A 21,749-nucleotide genomic window follows, 5' to 3' on the forward strand; every position below is an offset into this window, starting at 1 on the left:
GTGTATAAATTGACACACACATTAATTTTAAATGCATTCCTGATGCAGCCTTTTGAATTGAATATTTTACAGCAATGTGTCTTTGACAGAATCTTGAGGAGAATTAGTTAAAGTGACTGAGAATTGGCAGTCAGTATGTTATTAACTCCCTGCTTTATAATTCACACAGATTGAATTGTGGCTCTTCTTTCTGAGTAACTTTGAGGTATTGGTAGCAGTTTTATAAACCAGCTGAAGTGTCTTGTATGGAGGCGCATTCAAGAGTGATCTCTTTTCATTTAAATTTTTGGAAAGTTTTCTTGCAGTTGAATGGCATTTTGAAATGAAATATCATTGGTGACAATCATTAAGTCAGATTGCCCAGGAACTGTGTGTCAGCATATACACTTTTTTTTTCTTTTTTTTTTCTTTTTTTTTTTTTTTAAAAAAAGAAAGCTTTTAGTAGCTCTATTTGCCCATAATCTACATTTCTCATTTGCCTGCTTGACTTCATTTTTGTTTTCCCTTCTCCCCAACTTTTTCTTTAGTCCTTAACTGCTGTGTTAGCATCAGCCAGAAAAGAGATTGAACTAATGTCAGACAACATGAGGGGTTTGGTATCAGAAAGAGACACTCTGGCACAGGAAAGGAATACTTTAAAATTAGAAAAAGGTTCATTGGTAACAAAACTTCTAGAGCTGGAATCCAAGATTATGTTTTTGCAACAAGACCAAGAAAAGCTTTGGACAGTAAATGAAGAACTTAATTTGGAAAATAAAAAAATCCTAAAGGAAAAGGAAGAAGCTGATGCTAGAAGCCAGCAGAATAGCACAGAAAAGATGGCACTAGTTTCTGAGAAAAACAAATTGCTCTCTGAGATAGAGGCAGCACAGAAATGTCTTGTGAAGATAACTCGAGAAAATGATGTTCTCCGGTCTGCGGAGTCAGCCTTGCTCCAACAGTTGAAAGAACTTCAGGCCAGCAAAGATGCAGTGGATATGGCGTGTCAGAAGCACATCAGGGAACAGAGAGAACTGGAGGATTATCAGAAGAAACTTTTAGCAGAGAATGATGCAATTGTTAAAGACAAAGATGGTGTCATTCAGAAGCTGAAAAGCTCTTATGAGGACCTTGCCAGAGATCAGAGAGAGCTGCTGCAAGAAGTGTCAGCTCTGACTGCAGAGAGAGATTCAGCCCTAGGCAAGTGTTTGGATCTGGAAAGTGCACATACAGCCTTAAAAAATGAAATGGACCAAGTGCTGCAAACAAGCCAGAGTCTGCGTTCCGAGAAGGAAGAGCTCCTTAAAAGCATAGAAGAGCTGCAGGTGAGCTTAGCCACTGGTGCCAGTGAAAACCAGGCTTTAAATGTGAGAACAGAAGAGCTGCAAACAGAACTAGAGGCAGAGCATAAAGAACTTAAAAAGCTACTAAAAGACAATGTGGAGCTGAAGACTTCCCTGGATAGCCTCTCTCAGCTTCTTGAGGAAATTAAGGCCTCAAGGGAGATATCTGACTCTGAACGTATTCAGTTACTTCAAGAAAAGGAGGCGCTTTCTTCCTCCGAACGAAGGCTTTTGGCTGAAAGGGAAGAACTTTTAAATGAAAATAAGGCAATTACTGAAAAACTTGGTGAGGCCACTGCAGAGGCTGCACTTGCTGAGAGAGTCCTTACTGAGAAACTCAATGAACTGAGCGTAGAAAAGGAATCTGTTTTTTGTAAGTCATTGCAGTTTGAGAAACAGAACGAAGCTCTTCTTCAAGAAAAGAGTGAATTGGAGAGCAAGTACTCGATGCTTCTTGATGAATGTGAGTCTTCTGCAAATGCAATCTCTGATATGAAGAGGAAGCATGAGCTGGATGTCTCGGCCAGGAGAGTTCTGGTCCAAGAGAATACCACACTGCAAGAGTCCATTGAAGCCCTCAAGGAAGAACTGGAAAAGAAGACTCTAGAAAATCAAGAGCTAATAACCTGTAAATGTGACCTTTCTGACCTCCTGAAAGAGGCTCAGGATGCCAAAATGTCCCTCGAAAATGAACTGTCTGCCATATCTCATGCTAAGCAGGTCCTGTCATCGTCGTTCAAGACCTGTTCCTCTGATAGGGAAATGCTGACTAGGGAGAGGGCTGAACTGCAAGATAAATGTCAGAAATTAAGTGGGGAAGTTGACATTATGAAAGAAAACCTAGTCATAGAGAAGGAAGCTAGAAAGTTGGACAAGGAATCCTTTTCTTTGGAACGTATGGAACTTCATAGTAACATCAGCTTTTTAGAGAAGAAAATAGAAGAGCTGAGAGAGAAAAATAAAGAATTGCTGACTGAGAAAGAACTTTTAGCTCAGGAGAAAGAAAAATCTGAATCTAAACTGGGAGAGATAATTAAAGAAAAGGAAATTCTCAATGCAGAGACGAAGCAACTTGCTTCCAATATTGAACAGCTGAAGACTGACTTTGCGTGTTTGTCTAAATCAAAAGCAGAGCTCCAGGACTTGCACAGCTCTGTCTCCAGGATCCTAGAGGAGCTTCGAGTCAGCCATGAGGTAACGGAGAAGGAGAGGATAAAGTTGCTCCAGGAAAATGAGAGTCTGCTTGCTGAACAGAAGTCTCTGGTCATCATTAAGGAAGAAATACTAAAAGAGAAGGAGAAATTCTCCGAGGATTATTATAAATTGCACGAGGAAATAGCAATTTTAGCGCAAACTAATAGTGACATTTCCAGCAAATTACTGGTCTCCCAGGACAAAAATCAGACACTGCTGGAGGAGATGAATAATATGGCTTTGAAACTAAAAGAAATTGAGACTCTTCAGGCCCAAACTGTAACGCAAAAATCTGAGGTATTGAAACATGTTGTTAAACAACCAAGTATGGTTATACTAACACTGAGCACTAACTCCATGGTTTCCTATCTGCTCTCCATTGCACAATCAGCACGTCATCTCAGGGAAACAGGCTGGAATTATCTTCCAACTCAATATGTTATCCTGTTTATTTCAAATTGAAACAGAATCTGAAAGAATCTTTAAGAGCTACAATTTTTTAAAAATCATATCTAAATATATGAGACAATGTTGTCGCTGAATGTTGCAAGAAAACAAAGTAAGCTGTGAATAAAAGGAAATTCTCTGATCTCGTAGGAGAAGCTGAGCAGCAGCTTCTGTTGAAGTACTTTGCAGCTTAATAGCTAGTATAGGAATAGTTATGGTTTTACATTAGTTCTTTGTGCAATTTGAAGTTAAATTGGAAGAATGATTACTATAAATTTGAGTTAAATTTGAGCCACTCAAAAAATATGAAATGATGTATTGCTCCTGTAAGTGCAATTGCATAGAATGTTGCAAGGGAATCACTTAAGCTTATGAGACTTTCAGGCTGTTAAAGACTATGGTATATCTGGGGTTCTTTTTATTCACAGAAGAGTTTTGTATTCACTGCCAACAAATTCTGAAATAATATTTTGAATTTCAGTTTGTGTCGTTTGAAACTCATGAAATTGCTTACATTATAAATTGAATTTTATAGATAGTCTATAGAAATGAATTAAGCCTACCTAAATATTTTCATATACTGAAAATGTTTTGTTTCATGAAGATAAATTGAAATGAGCAGCACTGCAATAATGTGATATTTGACTTTACCGCCTCCTTAAATTTACTTTCAAATAACTTTTTACAGCTTTCTGTAATTCCATATTTTCTGAAAATACAGAGCAGTATGTTGGAAGTGAATATCTGTTGAACTACTACTATTGGAAATCTAAGAGTAATCACAGTGGTTATAGCTAGAAATTGGGGAACTAAAATGCGGGTTTTCACAATGGTGACACAAGCATGAGATTACGACTGAATTTTTGCATGGAATTAGACCTTATGTCCATTTTTTTTTATACTTTATGCAGCTTCAGAATACAAGTATTCACAATTCCATAAATGAAAAGAAGTTCTTTTTTTTAAATGGAAAACAAATGGGAAACAATGGAGTTCTGCATAAAGTATTCTGGTTTGTCTTTTGCTTTTGAGGGACCTACTGGTAATACTTGTTTTTTCCCTTATATTTAGGCTGCTAAAATGGCAGAAGATGCTTTTCAGATTGTGGAGCAGGTGACCAAAGAGAAGGATGCCCTTCACAAGGAAAAGATTGAAACTTTGGCCTCTTTGGAGAACTCTAGACAAACTAATGAGAAACTGCAGAACGAAGTAATCATATTTAAATGCTTTTATATGATAAGTTTTATCTACCTTGTAAGCAACTGTGATCTTTATGTGAAATTTGTGCAATAGCCTTTGGTTATTTTCTGGTGTGAAACAATGCAGAGTTCTTATGGTACACAGCAAGACATAGCACTGTAACAGCTCATTAGTTTAAATAATTTTTGGCAGATTGGGAAGATAAGGAGTGGGGATTATGCACAGAAATAGCTAAGGGCCTGACAATTTGTCAGGTAATATGTGATTTCTGTGTGTCTTACATGCACAAGGATATGGTGCCACTTGCACTCCAATAAAAAGTGCTGCAGAGCTCTGAAAATATCCCTGCTTCTCAACAGTTGCTGCTGCAATTCTAGCCTATGATGGGCAGCTTGCTGCTTACACCATAACCTTGACACACACTGTGCTGTTCTCATTTTTCCTTTGAAACTTATTTTTTCTCCTGAAAATCAGAACATGAGAAGTGTGCTCTAACAAGGTAAGAGACTCTGAGCTGAGTGCTGCCCAAGTGTCTACATGGGCATGATTGTCCCAAAGAATCTTACAATCCAACAAATACAGCAATTCCTCTAGGGATGGATCTGCCTTGGGGACGTTCTTCCATCCATCCCCTCCCTTGCTTTGTGATACTTTTGGGTTTGGGAGGACAGGATGTCCTCACTGGTCCCTTTTGTACTCTTTGGCCCCAAGTTTTGTGGTATAACATTCAGTTTGCTCTTCTGCAGACCCTAAGCGCTCTGTGGCCTCTTTTTGATGGCTCTTTAATCTTCTGCAGTCCCTGTAGCAATGGGCAGTGAACAGCTGGCCTGAAATAAATGCCACAGCTTGTGCTGGAACACTAGTGATTTCCAAGCAGAGCTGATGGCTTGAGAATTAAAAGTGATGACGTTATTAATAGTAGCATTTCACTTTCTGGGTGTTTTTTTTTTTATATTCTGTAAATGGGAGTAGCTGGAGATAATCTGTTATGTAAGATAACATGTCACTGAATGTGAACAAATGAGATTTACAAGCTCACGGTATTTACATGTTAGATGCAAACGCAGTAGATAGAAAATTTGCAACAAGATTTCGCCAAGGAATGAATTTTCCTGTTGTAAGTGCAACATTCAGCCGCTGCTTCTCAGAAGCTAAGGTATAGTGAAGCAGAGGTTTTTTATCGGTTACCTTAGAAGAATAAAAATGGGGGAATAGCTGATCTCTGCTCTTAGCAAGAAGTGTTAAATTATTCTTAAGAAAAGAAAAGCATTGCAATGCGTAGTATTCAAAATGGAGTTGCTCTGCTTACCTAGCATTTCAGTATCTATACATCAAATTACTGTAGGTGGGTCTTAAATGGACTTTTAATTCTTCATTCTGCTGGACTTTAAAGCAGAAAGGCTCATTGTTTTCTCTTGTAACTTTTGACTGTTTCATTATGATGATTATGTTATTAGGCACTTACATTAAGTGGTAAAGATGAAAAAGTTCAACTCAGGCCTCCATTTTCTAAATACCTTTTCCAAGTGCTACACCTGAGAACTATACATTTTCATTACTGTAATAAGTTCTTTTCTTCCCTCTTTAAGTTGGACATGCTTAAACAAAACAACTTGAAAAATGAAGAGGAACTTAATAAATCAAAAGAGCTTCTAAATCTAGAGAGCAAGAAAATGGAAGAATTTAGAAAAGAATTGTAAGTATTTCAATATTTAACCTGTTAAACTCTTTTCTTATAGTTACCTTTACCTTTCATTTTTTAAAATAGGTTTTTCAGTACATCTGCAGTATCCTTATAAACAAGTATTAGATCAAAATTAAATACCAGTTTGACATACATAATATCTGAAATCAGAACATGGCTCCTTAATTGCTCAAGGTTCCCGTTAGTGATCCTTGTTTGCAATAATTTATTGTTTGCTGGGAATATATAGTTCTGCCACCTGAGGGCACCAGATTATTTTAAAACCTTTGTTATAAAGGATTCCTGTTTGGATTTAATTTGCAATTGCATTGAAGTGTTAAGTGGTTTTCTTTATATAAAATATGGTTCTACTTTTATTTTCCATCTATTGCTTTATCCAGTTTATTCCAACTGCCATGCTGTGCATATGTCTTCTACCTGGTACCTGACACTGGTACTGTAGTTAATTGTGTATCACTAAAGCTGTGTCCATCTCAAAGCCATATGTCCTTTTTCAAATGTGTTTTCATTTTAATAGATGTTTAGAGGTATTTTACAATCTAAAATATATTCTGCAAGTGTTAGCTGACCATATTTCATCATATGACCATAACTCATTTTGTGATGTTGAAAAGGAGTCTGTAATTAGAAAACTGCTAAGAAAAGGTGTGAGACCGGCTGTTCTGCAGTGTGGATTTGCAGTTGTTTTGGGTATTTTGGGCAGTATTCATGTAGAACTTTTCTCCCAGGAAATGAAACGTTAAGTTTTCAAGGTACGAGCAGTAGTTGAATTTCATGGCCTGATTAAAATCCTAGATTTGTGTTTATATTACAGCTTTACTGCTAACCTGGGAGTTAGCTGCTCTGAAATAAGGATTTTTTTTAAATTTAACTTTTGTTTTTCATTGTTGATGTTCTTGCTATTGCCAAGTCCCCTTATTGCAATAGTTTTATGCATTTTATCCTTTAAATAAGTAATGAGCTCTTAACTGAGGCAGTATGAAATTGAGATTTGCACTACCACAGAATAACAAGTTATTGTATGTTGACTCTTTCGTAGTCATAACTGTCCATGAGCACATCCTTACTCAGTGGTACAATGTGATAAAAATAAATCTTAGATAACTTCCTTCATTGGAGAAAGTACCTCATATATTACAAGCTAGTAGTATGTCACACTGTATACAAAAAATAAATGCAAAGCATCTAATGGGAATTAATAGTTCCCCTGTAGAATCTCTTTGTATCAAAGCTTTTGTTGTATCACCATGAATAAAAATCCAGCCTGCTTATACCCTGCAGCAGTAGCTTTGAGATGTAACACATGGAATAACAGGTCTCTGCTCCCATTGAACTCTGAAAAGGATTTGATGACTAATGGAAGCAACAGCTGGAATCTGGAATTTGTACTAGAAACTAAGAGGAACTTTGGCTATATTATTATTATTATTTATTTATACACATACACACACATGTTTTCTTCTACTTCTATAAGCGATTTTGTTGATAGTTTTTACCACCATCTAGTATGAAGACAGGCCACAAAGGAGAGGAAAATGCATAATTAATGCTGAATTTCTGTATAACTGACAGGTTTTTCTGCTTGCTTTTAAAGAAAGCTGAATGTCTGTATAGGGAGAAACCTTCTTTACAAACAACGGCTTTTAATTCCCCGAGCAATCACTACCTGCCCCAATGCTTGTCGGAAATGCCAAGCGAAATAACAATTTCCACAATTTCTTTGTTCTGATGCTGGGGTGCTAGCAGCCTCTGGTTTCATGGCAAGACAAAATATATTAGTCTGTAATTTGTCAAGCAGGAATTATTTATAGAGGCTACTTCTATGTAAACCTGCAGCACTGAAAGATTTTCTCACGATCTTAATTAATCTGTGATTTAGTTATTTATTCGTTTTGGCTGAAGGCAAATCTTAGTCATAGACGGCTGCTGCCTGCGGTGTTGGTCATCGGTGCTATGAGGCATTGGGGATGTGTGGCAGCTTGTCTAGTTCCCTCCTAATTGATCTTTATTGTCGTAATTAGTCTGCGTTGCCTATTTTTTATAACCAAGGAATTAGGTTGATAACAGGCAGTTTTTGATCAGCAGGAATTTGGGCAGTGAGACCCCTTTCGAGAAGAGCTCACCAAGGTCCTGGTGCAAAACCAGGCCTAGACAGTGGCACGAGCTGGGAGCTGCCTGTTCGTTTGGCTTTGCAGACCCTCAAATCCTCACTCAGCCATCGACTTAAAATTCTTTGGTACTAAAAAATGCCAGAGGAGTGTTTCATGCAAATTGACCACAGCATTATGTGTGTGTTTTGATTTCTTTTTATGTGTGTATATATATATTTATTTATAATTCCCTAAATCTTTACTGTAATGCTAAAAGCCAAAAGAAGAAAACCAGTAAGTACTTCAATTCAGGATACAATTGCGGTTAAAAATAGATATATTCCTGCATCAGCAAGTAGAATCATACCGAGATAATTTATTTCAGTATTCAGTGATGTGTGACTGCCTGCTTAATCTCATCAAACTGGGCCTTATTAATCTGAAATTAAAAACTCCATTGGAATTTTTTCAAGGTAGAAGCTGAAAACTAATAGATTGATTTAGCTAGAGCTCAGAGATTGAGGGAGTGGCTGGAAAATGTGGGTTAGCTGTATTATATTCAAAAGACTGGAAGTCCATTAGGCTTCCATTTGCTTACTGTGCCAGATGATTGATTTTTATTTTTGGAAGTGCTGAGGAAGTTAATGCTTTATGGATTCTTCTGTCTTCGAGGTCATAAAAGTATTTTTAATATTCCAGTCATGCTTTAACTGTCTGTAATATTGGCACATAGGAGTGCAGTTTCCTTTTATGAAAACAAGACAGTCATAAAAATCATTGCTTTATAAAGCAGCGTGGCTTTTTTTAATAACATTTGAACATATCTTTCAGGAACTTGCCTCTGATTTGTGCCACAAGCATGAAAAACTTTTGTTTTCCAAAATGCATTGAAATTAAGCGTCCTTTAAGGAAACCAAACTTCTTGGTAGCCATATAGGCTAGTGAAACGATCATTATTTTTCCGTCTTTGTTTTGTCTGCATTTTTGGTTTAATATCTGTTAAAATGAGAATAGATTACACAGGGCAAAACAGAAACCATCTAATCTTGCCCATTCTTGTGTGTTTGGGTGCCGGACGTGATGCTCCTCAGGAATGTTTACACAAAAGGGGTCACAAATTCTTCTTAAACAATTTTCCCGTTCGAGCAGGCCGGGGCAAAGCTCGGATATGTTCATTTATGAGCAAGGCTGGGCTCCTGAGCTCGCCGAGAGGCTTCTCAAGCTGTGCATTTCCAGGTGTAAGTGCATTTCTAATCCCGCTGCTGCTGCTCAGCAAGGTGCAGAACATGCAGCCGAGCTCCCGCTGTGGTTCTCGGAGCATCCCCTGCGCTCCGGGAAGCCTCCCAGGGCAGCCGAGGCGCCGGGATCATGGATCCCCATCGACACGTGACCTCCATGTATTTTTCCAAGCCGTGAAGCCGATTCTCTCCCACAGTTTTCCCCTGCCTCCCTCGTTCCTATGGTAACCATGCACTCTCTGTCCTCGCAGCGACGCGCTCAAGCTGGCAGCAGCTCACGCGTCCCAGCAGCTCGCGGCTCTGCAAGAGGAGAACGTGAAACTTGCCGAGGAGCTGGGCAGGAGCAGGGACGAAGTCAGCAGTCACCAGAAGGTAGAGTGGCTGGAGCGCGTCCTCATCTGTGGCTAGAGGTGGTGGCAGCCCGGCTGGCGGGGAGCGGGTGGCCGACCTGTTCCCGCCGATGTCTGGGTGACGTTGCGCCGTGTGCTTGTGATTTAGAGGCGAGTTGTGCTGAGAGAGTGTTGGAAAATAAATTGGGAAACCACCTGCCTTGGGAGGTTAGAGCTGCAGGCTAGCAGAAGGTTATATAACCCATGAAGGATACTTACGAGGCTTGGAAGGAAACATAAATTAAATGTGCTTTAACCAAATGTGTTAAAAGACACTTGCTATTTCTGTCAGGAGTAATTTTATTACACAGCTATGGCAATCTTGATCTATCCTGTTCTAAGGGAAGCTAGATGTTTAACTGTCCTTATTCCTACCCCCTGTTCCTCCCTAAAAAAAAGAGCATTTAGGGTGTCTTTCAGACCCCTATTTAAAACTACTCGGGCTCTCTCTGTAAGAAGTGCAGTGCACATGCATGCTGGCTCAAACTTCTTTCTGTTCATTTACGTGAACAAGTGGCTGCAACAGTGGTGAGTACCAGAGGACTGGACTTGATATTAGATTTTTTTTTTTTCCCTTAGATTTTACAGTGAGGAAATATTCTCATTTCATTATTTTTTCACTTCATTTGCATGTTATTGGAATCTCGAATTATGCATTTACAGGTGTGCAGCTTGTAATGTTGCTTGGCTGGTACTTGCCAAAAGATGATATTTTGTTGTATCACAGAGCTTGATGTTTTAGAGCCCAGGGGCTGACTTTTCCTCAACACACCCATTTTGAAATATAGAGGATGGGTAACTACGGATTCAGCCCTGTTTCTAAATCCTTTTGGCTGCTGACAGGAGCAATGCATGAGCTTCATGATGCTGAGGAGCCTTCGGAGATGATTAACGAGAGTCCCAGACGTGTGGGCTCAGCCCCTGACTCACGCGGCGCTGAGTAGCGATGCGCTCAGAGAACACTCTCATCCCAAACAGCTAGTGGGAGCTCTGCTCCCCTCTCCCACATATTTTCTTAAATTATTTCAGAATCTTTGAGGGTAACGTGTCATATTGAGAAGAGGTTGTAGCCTGAGAAGGAATCGGCAACCTCAGGCCAACCTCTCTGTTTAGGAGCCCGAGGTGGCAGTCGGAGCACCAGGCATGGGCTGGCAATGTCACTTCAGCCTTGGGGACTGTGCAGCCTCGCTGTGGATCAGGAGGGATCCTCTCCTCTTCCTGGGATGGAGTCCTCTAATCCATGAAGCACAAGGAATGGTCAGTTAGTCTCAGTCTGCTGATGCCGTTGCCTTTTCGAGTAGCAGGCTCCAAAATCTGGAGCTTGGAGTAATGGTCTGATTGCCCTGGTTAGCCATTTCTGTTGCATTTTAATCCTTTTATGTGACGAAGTCTAAATCTTGCAAACGTGGGAATACTGACTGTTACATTTTAAGAAACAGCACAGCCTTTAGAAAGACTGAGGAGAGGCCTCTAGTACTCCAAGGAATTTGGTCGTGGCAAAAGGCACGAAGGCAAAATGGGGTTATATAAAAGTCCGCAGGGGTTGTGTAAGCAGTGAGCTCTCCTCGGGTCAGGGTTGTTCAGCTCTCAGGGGTGGGATGTGCTCCGGATCTGCTCCGGACTGTCCCGTATTCCCTGGCTGCTGGGGACTGGAAGCAGATGCTCCCGTGAGCAGCATCCCCTGCCTCAAGTGGAGCACGAAAGACATTAATTAACCCCCTTCTCAGTCGGACAGAAAGCTGCCGTCACCCTGAGGAGCAGCGCTCTTTACACCCCCCTTTAGCTCTTAGCCAAGCCAAGCTTAAAGTCCAGTTGTTCTGCCCTTGGTCTGCCAGGTTCCCCTGATGCAAACGGGATCAGAGGAGGGATCGCTTGCCGGGAGGGTTTCGGCTTTGACCCCATCGTGGGCTCATAGAGCGTCACCGGCTCCTCTGCCGCGTTCGGGCACCGAATTCCTGTGTGCGCCTGGATCCCGCCGCTCGGGCTGTCCAGGGTGAAATGTCCAGGAAAAATGTTGCCATGAGGAATCGCTCCATGCGGCTTTAGAGCTCAAGCGCCCACCCGAACTGTGAGGAAGTTTAACTTGGAGCAGAGCTGCATTTCATGCAGCGGATATTGGAAAAAGTGGGCAGCAGGGAAGAAGGCGCAAGGACGCAGCAATATTCCGGTCCGTGTGCGTTCCGGGTGCGTGTGCCCGTCGAAATGCAGTCAGGAAGGTAACGACATATGTTTTAAGTATTTTGAGCAGTTGCTATGGTAACTGTATAAATGCTAGCAAGTGTGTTAGTCAATTGGGTTAGTGAAGCTGTGGCTGCATGTGACACACTTTGCCAAATTAATGAATCCTGTTTCATGAATGATTTATCCTGACATCTAAAGGTTAAAGTGTCTTGTAGTAAAGATGCTGAGGAGGGTTTAATCCATATTGATTTTAAAATAATTAGCTGTTTGTAATTAGTTAGGCTTCCAGTCAGATAGATACTCAGCTTGGGGAACTCTTCTGGCTTCAAACTATCTGTTGCAATATTTGGGGGAGTCCCAGACCTGCCCCGATCTTTAAATTTTATGGAAAAACTATAGAAAAGAGCGAGCAGGTTGGTGGAGACACACGGATGAGATGGGGGAGCCTCTCCTGCGCCTGCTCCAGGCTTGAGCCATGACCACACACAGCTGCCACCGTGGTTTGGAAGCTGCACAACTCCCTTAAGGTCTTGTTCCCCTTTTCTTTCTTAAATCCACTCCTAGCTTGACCAAAATTGCTTGGCTGGCTCATCCCAGCCAGCCAGGAGGCTCGCAGGGATGAAACACAAGGCTAACGAGCCCCATCTTGGAGCATTCTACAGATGTTGAAGCAGCGGTTTCTCTGCTTGCAGCGTTTTCCTGAAAGAGGCTGACGGGAAAGAGAAGGGGTTTGTGCTGGGGAAAGGACATCTTGGAGCAGGGTGGCCATGGCCCCTGGGGAGCCAAGCGGGAAGAGTGGCCGGGAGAGGGTTTTCCAACCACAGCGGCGATGGGGAGCGCGAACGGCAGGAATTTCAGCTGTCTTGGGGTGAAATGAAGCAGTTTGTTTTGTGGGCTGTGGCTTGCAAGTGCCAGGATAGAGATGCACTGCGTGGCCACAGCGAAATGCAAGTGCTGATAGAGGAGAATTAGTCCAAGGGGAAAAAATCCTTGGAAAATAGTGATGCGCAAGAGACTAGAATATGAGCCTGGGGGAGGAGAGGGGACAGTCAAGTGACAGCTCTCAGAGGTGGCTGCATGGTGGATGTGCACATCGCTGCCTCGTGTGCATCAAGATAAAACAGGACGTGTTGGGATTTGCAAACGAACATTTCTCGCTTTCCCATGCTTTTTATTTTCTTTCTCTCAGGGCATACAGGTTTGAAACAGTATTTTCAGTTGCAGGTTTTACTAGCCAGTATTCCTGGTCGATGAACAATTTGTGCTCGTGTTCTTTCAGGAGAAAATCGGCAGAAAAATTTTAGGCTCCATAACATCTTCCAAGTTTGTTTTTTGATAATGCTGCTATGATATGTTAAACCTAGAAAACAATTCTTAATGTATTCACACTATGCTCTCTTTCATATTTGTGTTTTAGCTGGAAGAGGAAAGATCAGTACTCAATAACCAGTTATTAGAGATGAAAAAGAGGTAAGTTCTTCTGATGTACCTTGAACTACACACTCCTACAGAAAACATGAGAAAACATAATATGAAAATAGTACTAAAAAAAAGCAGTTCTTTTGTATTTGAAAGTCTTGAGGTTGTTGCCCAGATTGACTTATAGATGGTATTCCTTACACTTGCTTTAAAAGTGAGATGAAAATGTATCTATATTAATATAAGAACAGAGTAAGAAGTAGTGTTTACCCTTTCCTCTTATTTAGTTGTGCATTCCTTGCGTTATGCTAGTTCATTTTCAGTGACCACCCTCGTGGCTGGTTTTGGTCTGCTCTGGAACGTTGCATTGCCCATCCGTGAGGGAAACGTGCAGACCCTCCCCAGCCAAGTGCTCGCAGGATAATGGAAGTTTTTAGGCTTGTTATTAAAAAAGGAAGGAAATTCTCTGCTACCCCACCAGGAGTTATTCAGCTTCGAATCGATTGTTTCTATAGTTTTGAGATATTCATGTAGCAGTAGTTATTGTAGTTCATTCAGCACTGTTTTCAAATACCAGGAGATTTGTCCTGGGTGACTGGGGCATCCCTTTGTAAACTCCACAGTTAAGAAATGGTCCCAATTAGAAAATGTGCTGTCTTCTGCTGTATGTAGGGAAAGCTAATTGGCTAAACACTTAAAAAGTGAAAGAATTCATATAGATTATTAAGACAAAGATGCAGCACTCCATGAGGCCAAGTTTCTTTTATAAAAGAAACAAATAAACCGATCCCTGTTTATAACTTCCTGTATCAGTAACGATAGGGCAGAGAACATCAGTGAATGGCACCTTGCACATCCTTAGCTATTCAGTACCTTATTCCCTAATAATTTGATATTTGGAGATGGGTCACATTACCAAATATGACACTTTGAAGGCCACTGTGCATATGGGATATTACAAAAGCTGAAGCTTCCTCAGAGAACAGAATCAGTTGTCATAAGTAGAGGCAAAATCATTGACAGTCTAATTTAAACCAACCTTTTGAACAGGATCACTCAGTTTAGCTGCAAGGTAGTTGTGTCATTTTTCTTTTTTAAGAAAAGGTAAAGAAAATAGATGTAAAGTCTTAAGATCATGTTAATTATCACAGACCTTTTGGCATGCACAGAAATTAAGTTTACACCAAGGATTATCTCCAGAATAGCTGAAATGGAGGAAGAGAGGGAACAGGAGGTTGATGTTAGTGCTGCTGACAGCTTTGCAGCTGTTTATAGCCATTATTTAACTCTCTCAGCCATTTAGAATATTTTTAAACATGTTATTTTAAGTAGCATAACTCCCGGCAGGTACCTTTGCCATAAGGAAAGGATGGAGGGCATGGGGCCTCAGGACTGCCTCATTAGCTGCTAGCAGTTGTATTTCCTGCTATATATTTTAAATTCAAGCCCTGCAGTAAGCTATAAAAAGCAAGGTCTGTGGCTCTGGTTTGCATTCTCCTGGGCTGGATTTTTCCTCTCTGCGCTGAACATACCTACTTGTTAATTCTGTGTATGTCTTTACCCTGTGTGAGCTGCCCGAAACAAACCCAGATAACTGTGTTTTAAAGTAAATCTTCGTGCCCTTTCTGGGCTGTGAGGCCTTTGCTCATATGCAAGCAGTTACACTGAGATGCCCCCATTTGCTCATGCTGGTTGGCAACGAATTTCCCAACAGTGTTGGATAAACTCCAATAGAGAGGGCAAAAGAAGCAGCAGGAACATGGGCTTCACTGGCACAGACCACCAGGTGTCAAAATATGCATGTTATGTGTGACATTGCTGCTAAGGAAAAGGTTTCACTGAATAAAGAGCTAACTGAATAAATAAAGTGTGTTCCAGGCTCCCCCAGAGGCTGAGGATGAGTTGTGCCTCCCTTCTTTCAGTATCTCAGATTTTCAAGACAATAAACATCTCATTTTTGATTAGGTCAGATCTCGAGCAGCAGTTCTCCCATTTCCGTCCACCACAAAAATTGTCCTCTTTTATTTTTGCAGACTTTCTCTAAGAAATAGTCCAGCTAGGCATGATGAGTGTTTAATATATATGAATCTAAGGGGATTCTGTGTTACTTCAGCTCATGAGTTTCATTGTGGGTTGCTAACTGTCTTACTGTCTTTGAGCTTGCGCTACTTATCGATACTCATTTCATTCCTCTCTCTTCCCTTTCCTGCCCTTGCTTCCTTTGCTATATCTGTGTGTCTTTAATGGTAAGACTCAAGAAAGTCTATCCACGTTACAATAAATAATTTTTTTTTCTTTAAGTAAAGTTGTTGTACATATTTTGGCTGCCTTTGTCCCTCGGTGTCTTGCTTTTGTTTTGTAAAATATTCAGTGGTATATATTATATATATATATACAAAAAAATATAATCTATATTTTTTTAAAAGACAAGAAAGCCCCTTGGTGCAAATTTAGTTCTTCCTTGCGGTATTTTGCATTTCTCTTCCACGTTTCTAACATGTGGTTCTTGTTATCTTGCATTTTTAAAGCTTGCCCAGTAACACGTTAAGGTATTTGCTTCATTCTTAGAATTTCTTATTTTTGTGGTAAGGGAAGAATCTGGGTAATTTTTTAAAGGGTTAAAAACGATAACTCTTTTCCATGACTTACGTGCACTTTTCAAAATGCTATTTAACCTCCTCATGAAAGCAGAATTTTGAAATTGAATGTGAAATGATAAAATAGTGTGGGGGTCTTGTTTTTTGTTTGTAATTCCTTCAGATGGGCACGTGTTTTAGGCATGAATTGGCGGGGGAAAGGTTAAGTTCACGTTTCCAATTTTCTTTTCTTCCTCTTGATAGCACAATTGTTTTCCCTGGGATTTTTCTCTTGCAAGTTAATGCTCTTTGGGTACTTGCCTTTGGGCAGGCACCGCTCGAGGCTCCCATCAGCTGGGGGCTCCTGCCGCAGACCTGCTCCATGTGCAGCTCCGAAATGCCGGGATTGGAGCCTTGTTCCTATAGGAATGCCCTGTAGGAGAGAGGGAATGCTGCAAAACAGGCACCTTCCCCCTCACCTCTCGCCTTCTCTCCTCTTTCTTGTTTCTCTCTCCTCGTGTTACCGTATTCTAGACTCCTAGAGCGTTTGTCAATGTATATGTGTACGTGCTCAAGCTGTTTGGCCCTTCTGAACCACCTAGACGTGGTTCACACACAGATTGCGCCTCCTTTTTGCCGAAGCCAGTAAATGGCAAACTGACCCTTTATGTGCAGAAAAACCCGTGCCTGGGCTTGATCTCTATGATGACGAAGTGACCAGGAGGTGGAGAAATCACTAACAACCTCCCGAGCAGGAGCCCAGGCCCTGGGGCCCCTCCAGAGCTGCGGAAAGCAGAGAGGAACCCGGGCGGCTCGAGAGCGGCGGCGGGACGAGCGCTCCCGTGTCCCTGTTGGGAGCTGCGGCTCTGCCCCGCGCTCGCTTTCCTCTTGCCCCCTTTAGCCACGCGTTGAAAACACGTGTGGGTCGGGCTGCAGCGTGGCGAGAACGGAGGCTGCCCTCGTGCTCTAGCACTGCTGAATCGCGGCTGGCGAGGAATGATGAGGAGGTTGACTAAACGTTGCTGCCCTTTTTGTTAACAGGAGTGTAAGCTCGTATTGGAAGGCAAGATCATGCAGTCCGCAGTTTGTTGTGTTTCTGTTTATATTAATTCTCTCATTGTAAAAACACACTGAAAGCAAAACCAACCTTTGCATTCCTGTGTGGCGGCCGCACCGGCGTTTCTAAACCCCAGATTCTCCACTTGCTGCTTCCATTCCTGAGTACAACTTTAACAATGAAAGAATTACGTTCCCTGTGCTCTCATTGTTGGCTCTCTCGGCGCTGAGGTGGTTGTGTTTCATGGGCTGGGTATCGTGGCTCTCACTAACTCATGTTAGGAAAACTTCTCAATTTGGGCCTCAGCTCTCCCCGACCCGCTGTGCGCTCCCGCGCAGCGACGTGTTCTCAATCTCTCAAACGCTCCTGGGTGGTTGGAGTTTCATTTGGCAGCTTGGATGAGATCCCTGTGCCGTTCCGCTCTGCCGTACCGGCCGCTTCGTATTTTGTCCTGTTCACCAGCAGCCCCCTCAGAACTAGAAGGAAGGAAGAGCAGCCAGCGCTGGGGCAGCGACCTGCCCTTCTGAGCTGGGATGCATGAAACCCTATAGAGGACAGGCTTCGTTTTCAGAAGATTGGCTACTCTCTAGATGAGTAAGCAGAATTTGCAGTAGTAAGAAATGGAGGAAAAAAAAAAACACACAAAAATAGCAAGAATTCAAGATGCAAAAACCTTCCAGCTTGCCAGGAACTTGTGCAGCAATGGCCCTGGTGTCAGGGGACACGCGTGTCCCTCGCGACCCAGAGGGACGAGTCTGGCACCAGTGTGAGGAGGCCGTAGCCGGGTGGCGTCCGGGCGGCTGGAGCGGCCCCGTCCCCATCCCAACTTCCCGGCGCAGGGTCCGGTGCCCGCGGAGCCGCGGGGGCAGCGCCCAAACCTCCCCGGCGCTGCAGGGACACCCGCATTCCAGCTCCAGGCAGAACCCAGGGCTCCTGCGGGATCGCCTGGAAAAGCTGGGAAAACGGACAAAATTGGTTGTGCCAGGGAGAGCTCGTGTGTGATTGGAGGGTTTATTTTCAAAGCTGCCTTCTTTTTTGAAGTAGAACAAATTCCAAATAGTTTTTTGCTGAAACAGTAGCTTGTTGAAGGCCCAGAAGTTCTCAAAGTGGCATCTCCAGCAGTCACGATGCTATTGAAATTAGTGAGGACCAGCTGATATTTCCAGCATCATCAATGCTTTGCATGACAACTTGTACGATGAGCTTTGCATGTGTGTTTTGTTGCTTGTTAATAATTTTCAAGAAGTAACAAAACTCTGAAGTTAGGTTTTGTGGAACATTCTGTGAGAAATGTTTGTTTATCCTATATCTCCCCAGTCTATTAACTTGTTTGCTTAAATTCAAATGGATACGATGATATGCAGATTCTGGCATGTCTACATAGGTAAACTTTTTGCTTTGTTTCCACAGTTGTAAAACATGAAATGTTTATATATATAAATCCTAGTCATGTACAGAATTTAATTTTGATTTTAAGAACCACTTTTTACAGTAGTTTAATATCTGAAATTTAGAATTAAACTTCTTTAGGCAACAGCAGCAAACCTTTCTTTACATGACTTCTGATTGTATTTGATTTTCTTTTAGAGAATCGACATTACAAAAAGAAATCGGTGAAGAGAGAGCATCTTTACAAAAATCCATCAGTGTTACTAGTGCCTTGATCACACAGAAGGATGAAGAGCTGGAAAAACTCAGAAATGAGGTAGAGATTGGAAAATGCAGTGCTAGGGCTGCTGGATGTTTTGCCTTTGGAAGCCTGTAGTTTTAGGATGATTCTGAACTTGGCACCTGAAGCTGCTATTTTAAGTCTGTACACAGGGTTGGCTTAGATTTTGTTTCTTTTTTCTTCCTTTGTAAAGAGAAGTTGCATCTCAGTAGCTTTTCATGGTATTTTCAGAAGTCAATGCTTTGAATAGCAAAATGCTTTTTAATTTGGGGTTAAAAAAGGGATGTAAGCATCTGGCTTGGTGCAAGTCCTACTGAAGAGCTGGTTAATCCTTTCTTTTATTTGAGTATAGTTAAACCTTTAAGATAAATCTAAAGACACCTGGGTCTAGTTCAGGTTTAGGGTGACTTTTTGGCCTTTACTACTAAGAATGTTCCCCTGGGGTTTTGACTTCGCTCTGGACAAGCCTAAATATTCACAAATAATTCTTGCAGATCACAGTGCTCCGTGGAGAAAATGCTTCTGCAAAAACCTTGCAGTCAGTAGTGAAGTCACTGGAGTCTGATAAGTTGAAGCTTGAGGAAAAGGTGAAGAACCTGGAGCAAAAACTCAAGGAAAACAAGAAACAGCCTTTAAGTGTAACGAGCTCCGCAGGTGAGCGAGCGCCCTGCGCCCCTCTGGGCTTTCGGCCCTCATCTCCTGGGGTATTTCCACACCTTTGGTGTTGGCTGTTACCCAAGTGGTTAAATGGAAGCGTAACTAAGGCAGCTCCCTGGTAAATGCAGCTTTCCCACTGTGGATCCCATGCGAGATTTGAATGAAGGGAATCAGAGTAACTGTAGAACATAAAAGCTACAGACGTTCCCAGTTCACCTCATTTAACCCATTGGCAGGGGCAGTTTGAACTGAAACGAAACATCCATAAACCCATCCAAAATGTATTCCCTTCCCTGGTGGAGACTTTAAGAGGCTTCCTCAGACCAATTTTGTTTGCTCTCATAGCAGCAAAGCAACTCGCAGGCACCGCAACAAAATCCCCAACTCACCACAGGACTGGGAATCCAGCGCTTTAGGCACTGACTCCTTCCTTGCGCTGAGCTTCCCTTCCCTGCATGTGAGTTCTGGACCTCTACGGTCTCACCTTTGCGACATAAAGGAGAGTTTCCTTGCAGATCTGTGAAGTACAGAAATACATATATTTATGTTTTTAAATAAATAATGTGCAGTATTGAATAAGCTTCTGTAATGCAGTGGTCAAAAAAAAATCCCAAATAGGTCACACTATTTCTAAGGCATTGTAAGCTTCAGAATTCAGGCTAGTTGCTGACTATTTGTATCTTTTATTCCCTTTTTTTTTTTTTTTTTTTTTTAGGTGACACTGCCACTAATCTACTTCAAGATGAAAGTGCAAAGGAGAGTCAGGTATTTGGTCTGAAATATCAGCCATTAAAACAGCAAGTGTCTTTAGCAAGCAGAGGGAAATACTGTTTTTTTTTTTTTTAAATAAATCTATTCCTATCAAATTTTATAAATCAGAATTATAACGGGGTGGTTTTCTTTCCCCTTCTGAGGGGAAATATTGATGTCAGGAAACATTAAGGATGAGGTGATGAGCGGTGCTGGAGAACGAGCCGAGCCCTGGGGGCGCGGAAGCCGATAGAGCCGCGTTGGCCGCCCAGCCCCTTCGGGCAGGTTCGTCCCTTGCGGAGGCTCCGCGGGGTGTAAATATATTTAGGAGAAACGTTTAAGAAAGAGTATGAATATCTGAAGAACATGGAGTGCTGCTGAGCAACGGGCTGGCTGGGGCGACACGTGCCTGGGGGACAGGGTTATGTTACTGTAGAAGCTCTTGTTGGATCATTGATGTCAGTTACGTGGAGGGAAACGTCCTTCCGAGGGACATGGTCTGCACAGAGATCAGAAGCAGCAGTAACAGACTAACCACCTGTTTGTTTTCTTCCCTTTTTATTTCCCCCTCCTCCCTGCATCCCTCGCGTTCATCCGCTGCTGCCAACGCTTTCTTCCCATCAGCACATGGTTTGTTCTGCTTCTCGGCTTCTTTTATTTTAATTTTCGCTGTTTGCCCGTGCGTTCCCCGGCCGCTCTCAGCCTTGGGCCCACTTGTGCAATGCTCGTGCCGGGCTGCCCCGCTGCTCTCTGGCTCCGACCTGCTTTGGGAGACCCGTTTGGAGAGAATGTGGGTGCTGCAGTGTCCCCTGCCCCTCCAGGTGACCCGTGTCACCCTGGTGGAGCCACCAGGACTGCAGGTTCACAAGAACTCAGAGGCTGCTCTGGATTTTGCAGCCTGCTCCTATATATAACGCAACATATATTTTTAAAATAATAATAATAAAAACAAATTAATCTATTGGTGGTGGATGCAGCCCCACAGGCGCCTGTCAGGCATGTTGGCCATTGGGTGGAAATGGTCATACAGAAATTGTATGGAGGGTCTCAAAGGTTCTCTGGGAAACTTTTCACTGCCCCTGGCCCCCATTCTCTCCGTCTCCCCCCATCCTCTTTAAGACACTGACCTGGGGTCAGAATTCCTGTAGGGATGGACGTGTCTTTGCTGCTTTTCTCTGGAAGTGCAGCCCGAAACCTGCTGACTGTCCCTGTTCTTGGGTATCCTAGATTGACTTCCTCAATTCCGTGATAGTAGATCTGCAAAGGAAGAACGAAGAGCTGAAGCTGAAGGTGCAAACTATGTGTGAAGCAGCCCTCAATGGCAATGAGGAGGAGCTCATCAATTATGACAGGTATCAGTCTGTTACTGCTGGGAACCTGGTGCTGAGGAGACCCCCGTGGTTCTGTGCGGACGCTGCCGTTTGCTCGTGTTGGCTCTCGGTTGTCCCTTTCCAGATCTGATAGAAGGGGCTTTGCTCTTAATGTGCTGATAGCTGCACATTGCTGCTGCTGGGGATCCAGCTCAGTGGAAAACAACTCAACAAGCCGAGTTGAACTGTTTTAACTTTAGATCTCCTCTATAAAAAACACTCTTACCTGTTTACTTTTGGTTTTAATAATGTTTATAGTTGTGGATATATTTACCCAAAATGAGCCAATTTGTTCACTCAATGCTACAGCATAGAGGAATCTGAGGTACTGCAGGAGGTGTCACAAGATTTTTCAGAAGCCAGTTTGCAGTTTCTTGGGGGTGGTGTTGACCCCGTGGTGTTTTCTTGCTTTCAATCATTATGTGAGGAGGGGGCGTGGGGTCTTTCTCCCTTCTCGAGAAGTGTCCTGCCTGACTGTGCTGCTC

At 42.3% G+C, this 21,749-nt stretch overlaps 1 protein-coding gene across 9 annotated transcripts in view; it reads left to right on the forward strand.

Moving 5' to 3' along the window:
• CLIP1 (CAP-Gly domain containing linker protein 1) overlaps positions 1–21,749 on the forward strand; it is a 65,129-nt gene that overhangs the window by 43,142 nt on the left and 238 nt on the right. For 4 of the 9 annotated variants that reach the window (XM_088525115.1, XM_088525114.1, XM_088525120.1 and 1 more), the window contains 9 exons: positions 4,035–4,172; positions 5,753–5,859; positions 9,448–9,568; positions 13,184–13,236; positions 15,714–15,734; positions 18,406–18,523; positions 18,982–19,141; positions 19,860–19,909; positions 21,122–21,246. In XM_088525115.1, the coding sequence (XP_088381241.1) occupies positions 4,035–4,172; positions 5,753–5,859; positions 9,448–9,568; positions 13,184–13,236; positions 15,714–15,734; positions 18,406–18,523; positions 18,982–19,141; positions 19,860–19,909; positions 21,122–21,246 (893 nt within the window). Of the gene's footprint in view, positions 1–527; positions 2,814–4,034; positions 4,173–5,752; positions 5,860–9,447; positions 9,569–13,183; positions 13,237–15,713; positions 15,735–18,405; positions 18,524–18,981; positions 19,142–19,859; positions 19,910–21,121; positions 21,247–21,749 lie in introns of all 9 variants that reach the window. The other 5 variants (XM_088525116.1, XM_088525118.1, XM_088525119.1 and 2 more) reach the window with 3 other exon arrangements.

Source organism: Tinamus guttatus, unplaced genomic scaffold (genome assembly GCF_059628265.1).
Source record: "Tinamus guttatus ecotype Peru unplaced genomic scaffold, ASM5962826v1 Tinamus_guttatus_pri_ptg000223l, whole genome shotgun sequence".
Taxonomy (NCBI): Eukaryota; Metazoa; Chordata; class Aves; order Tinamiformes; family Tinamidae; genus Tinamus; species Tinamus guttatus.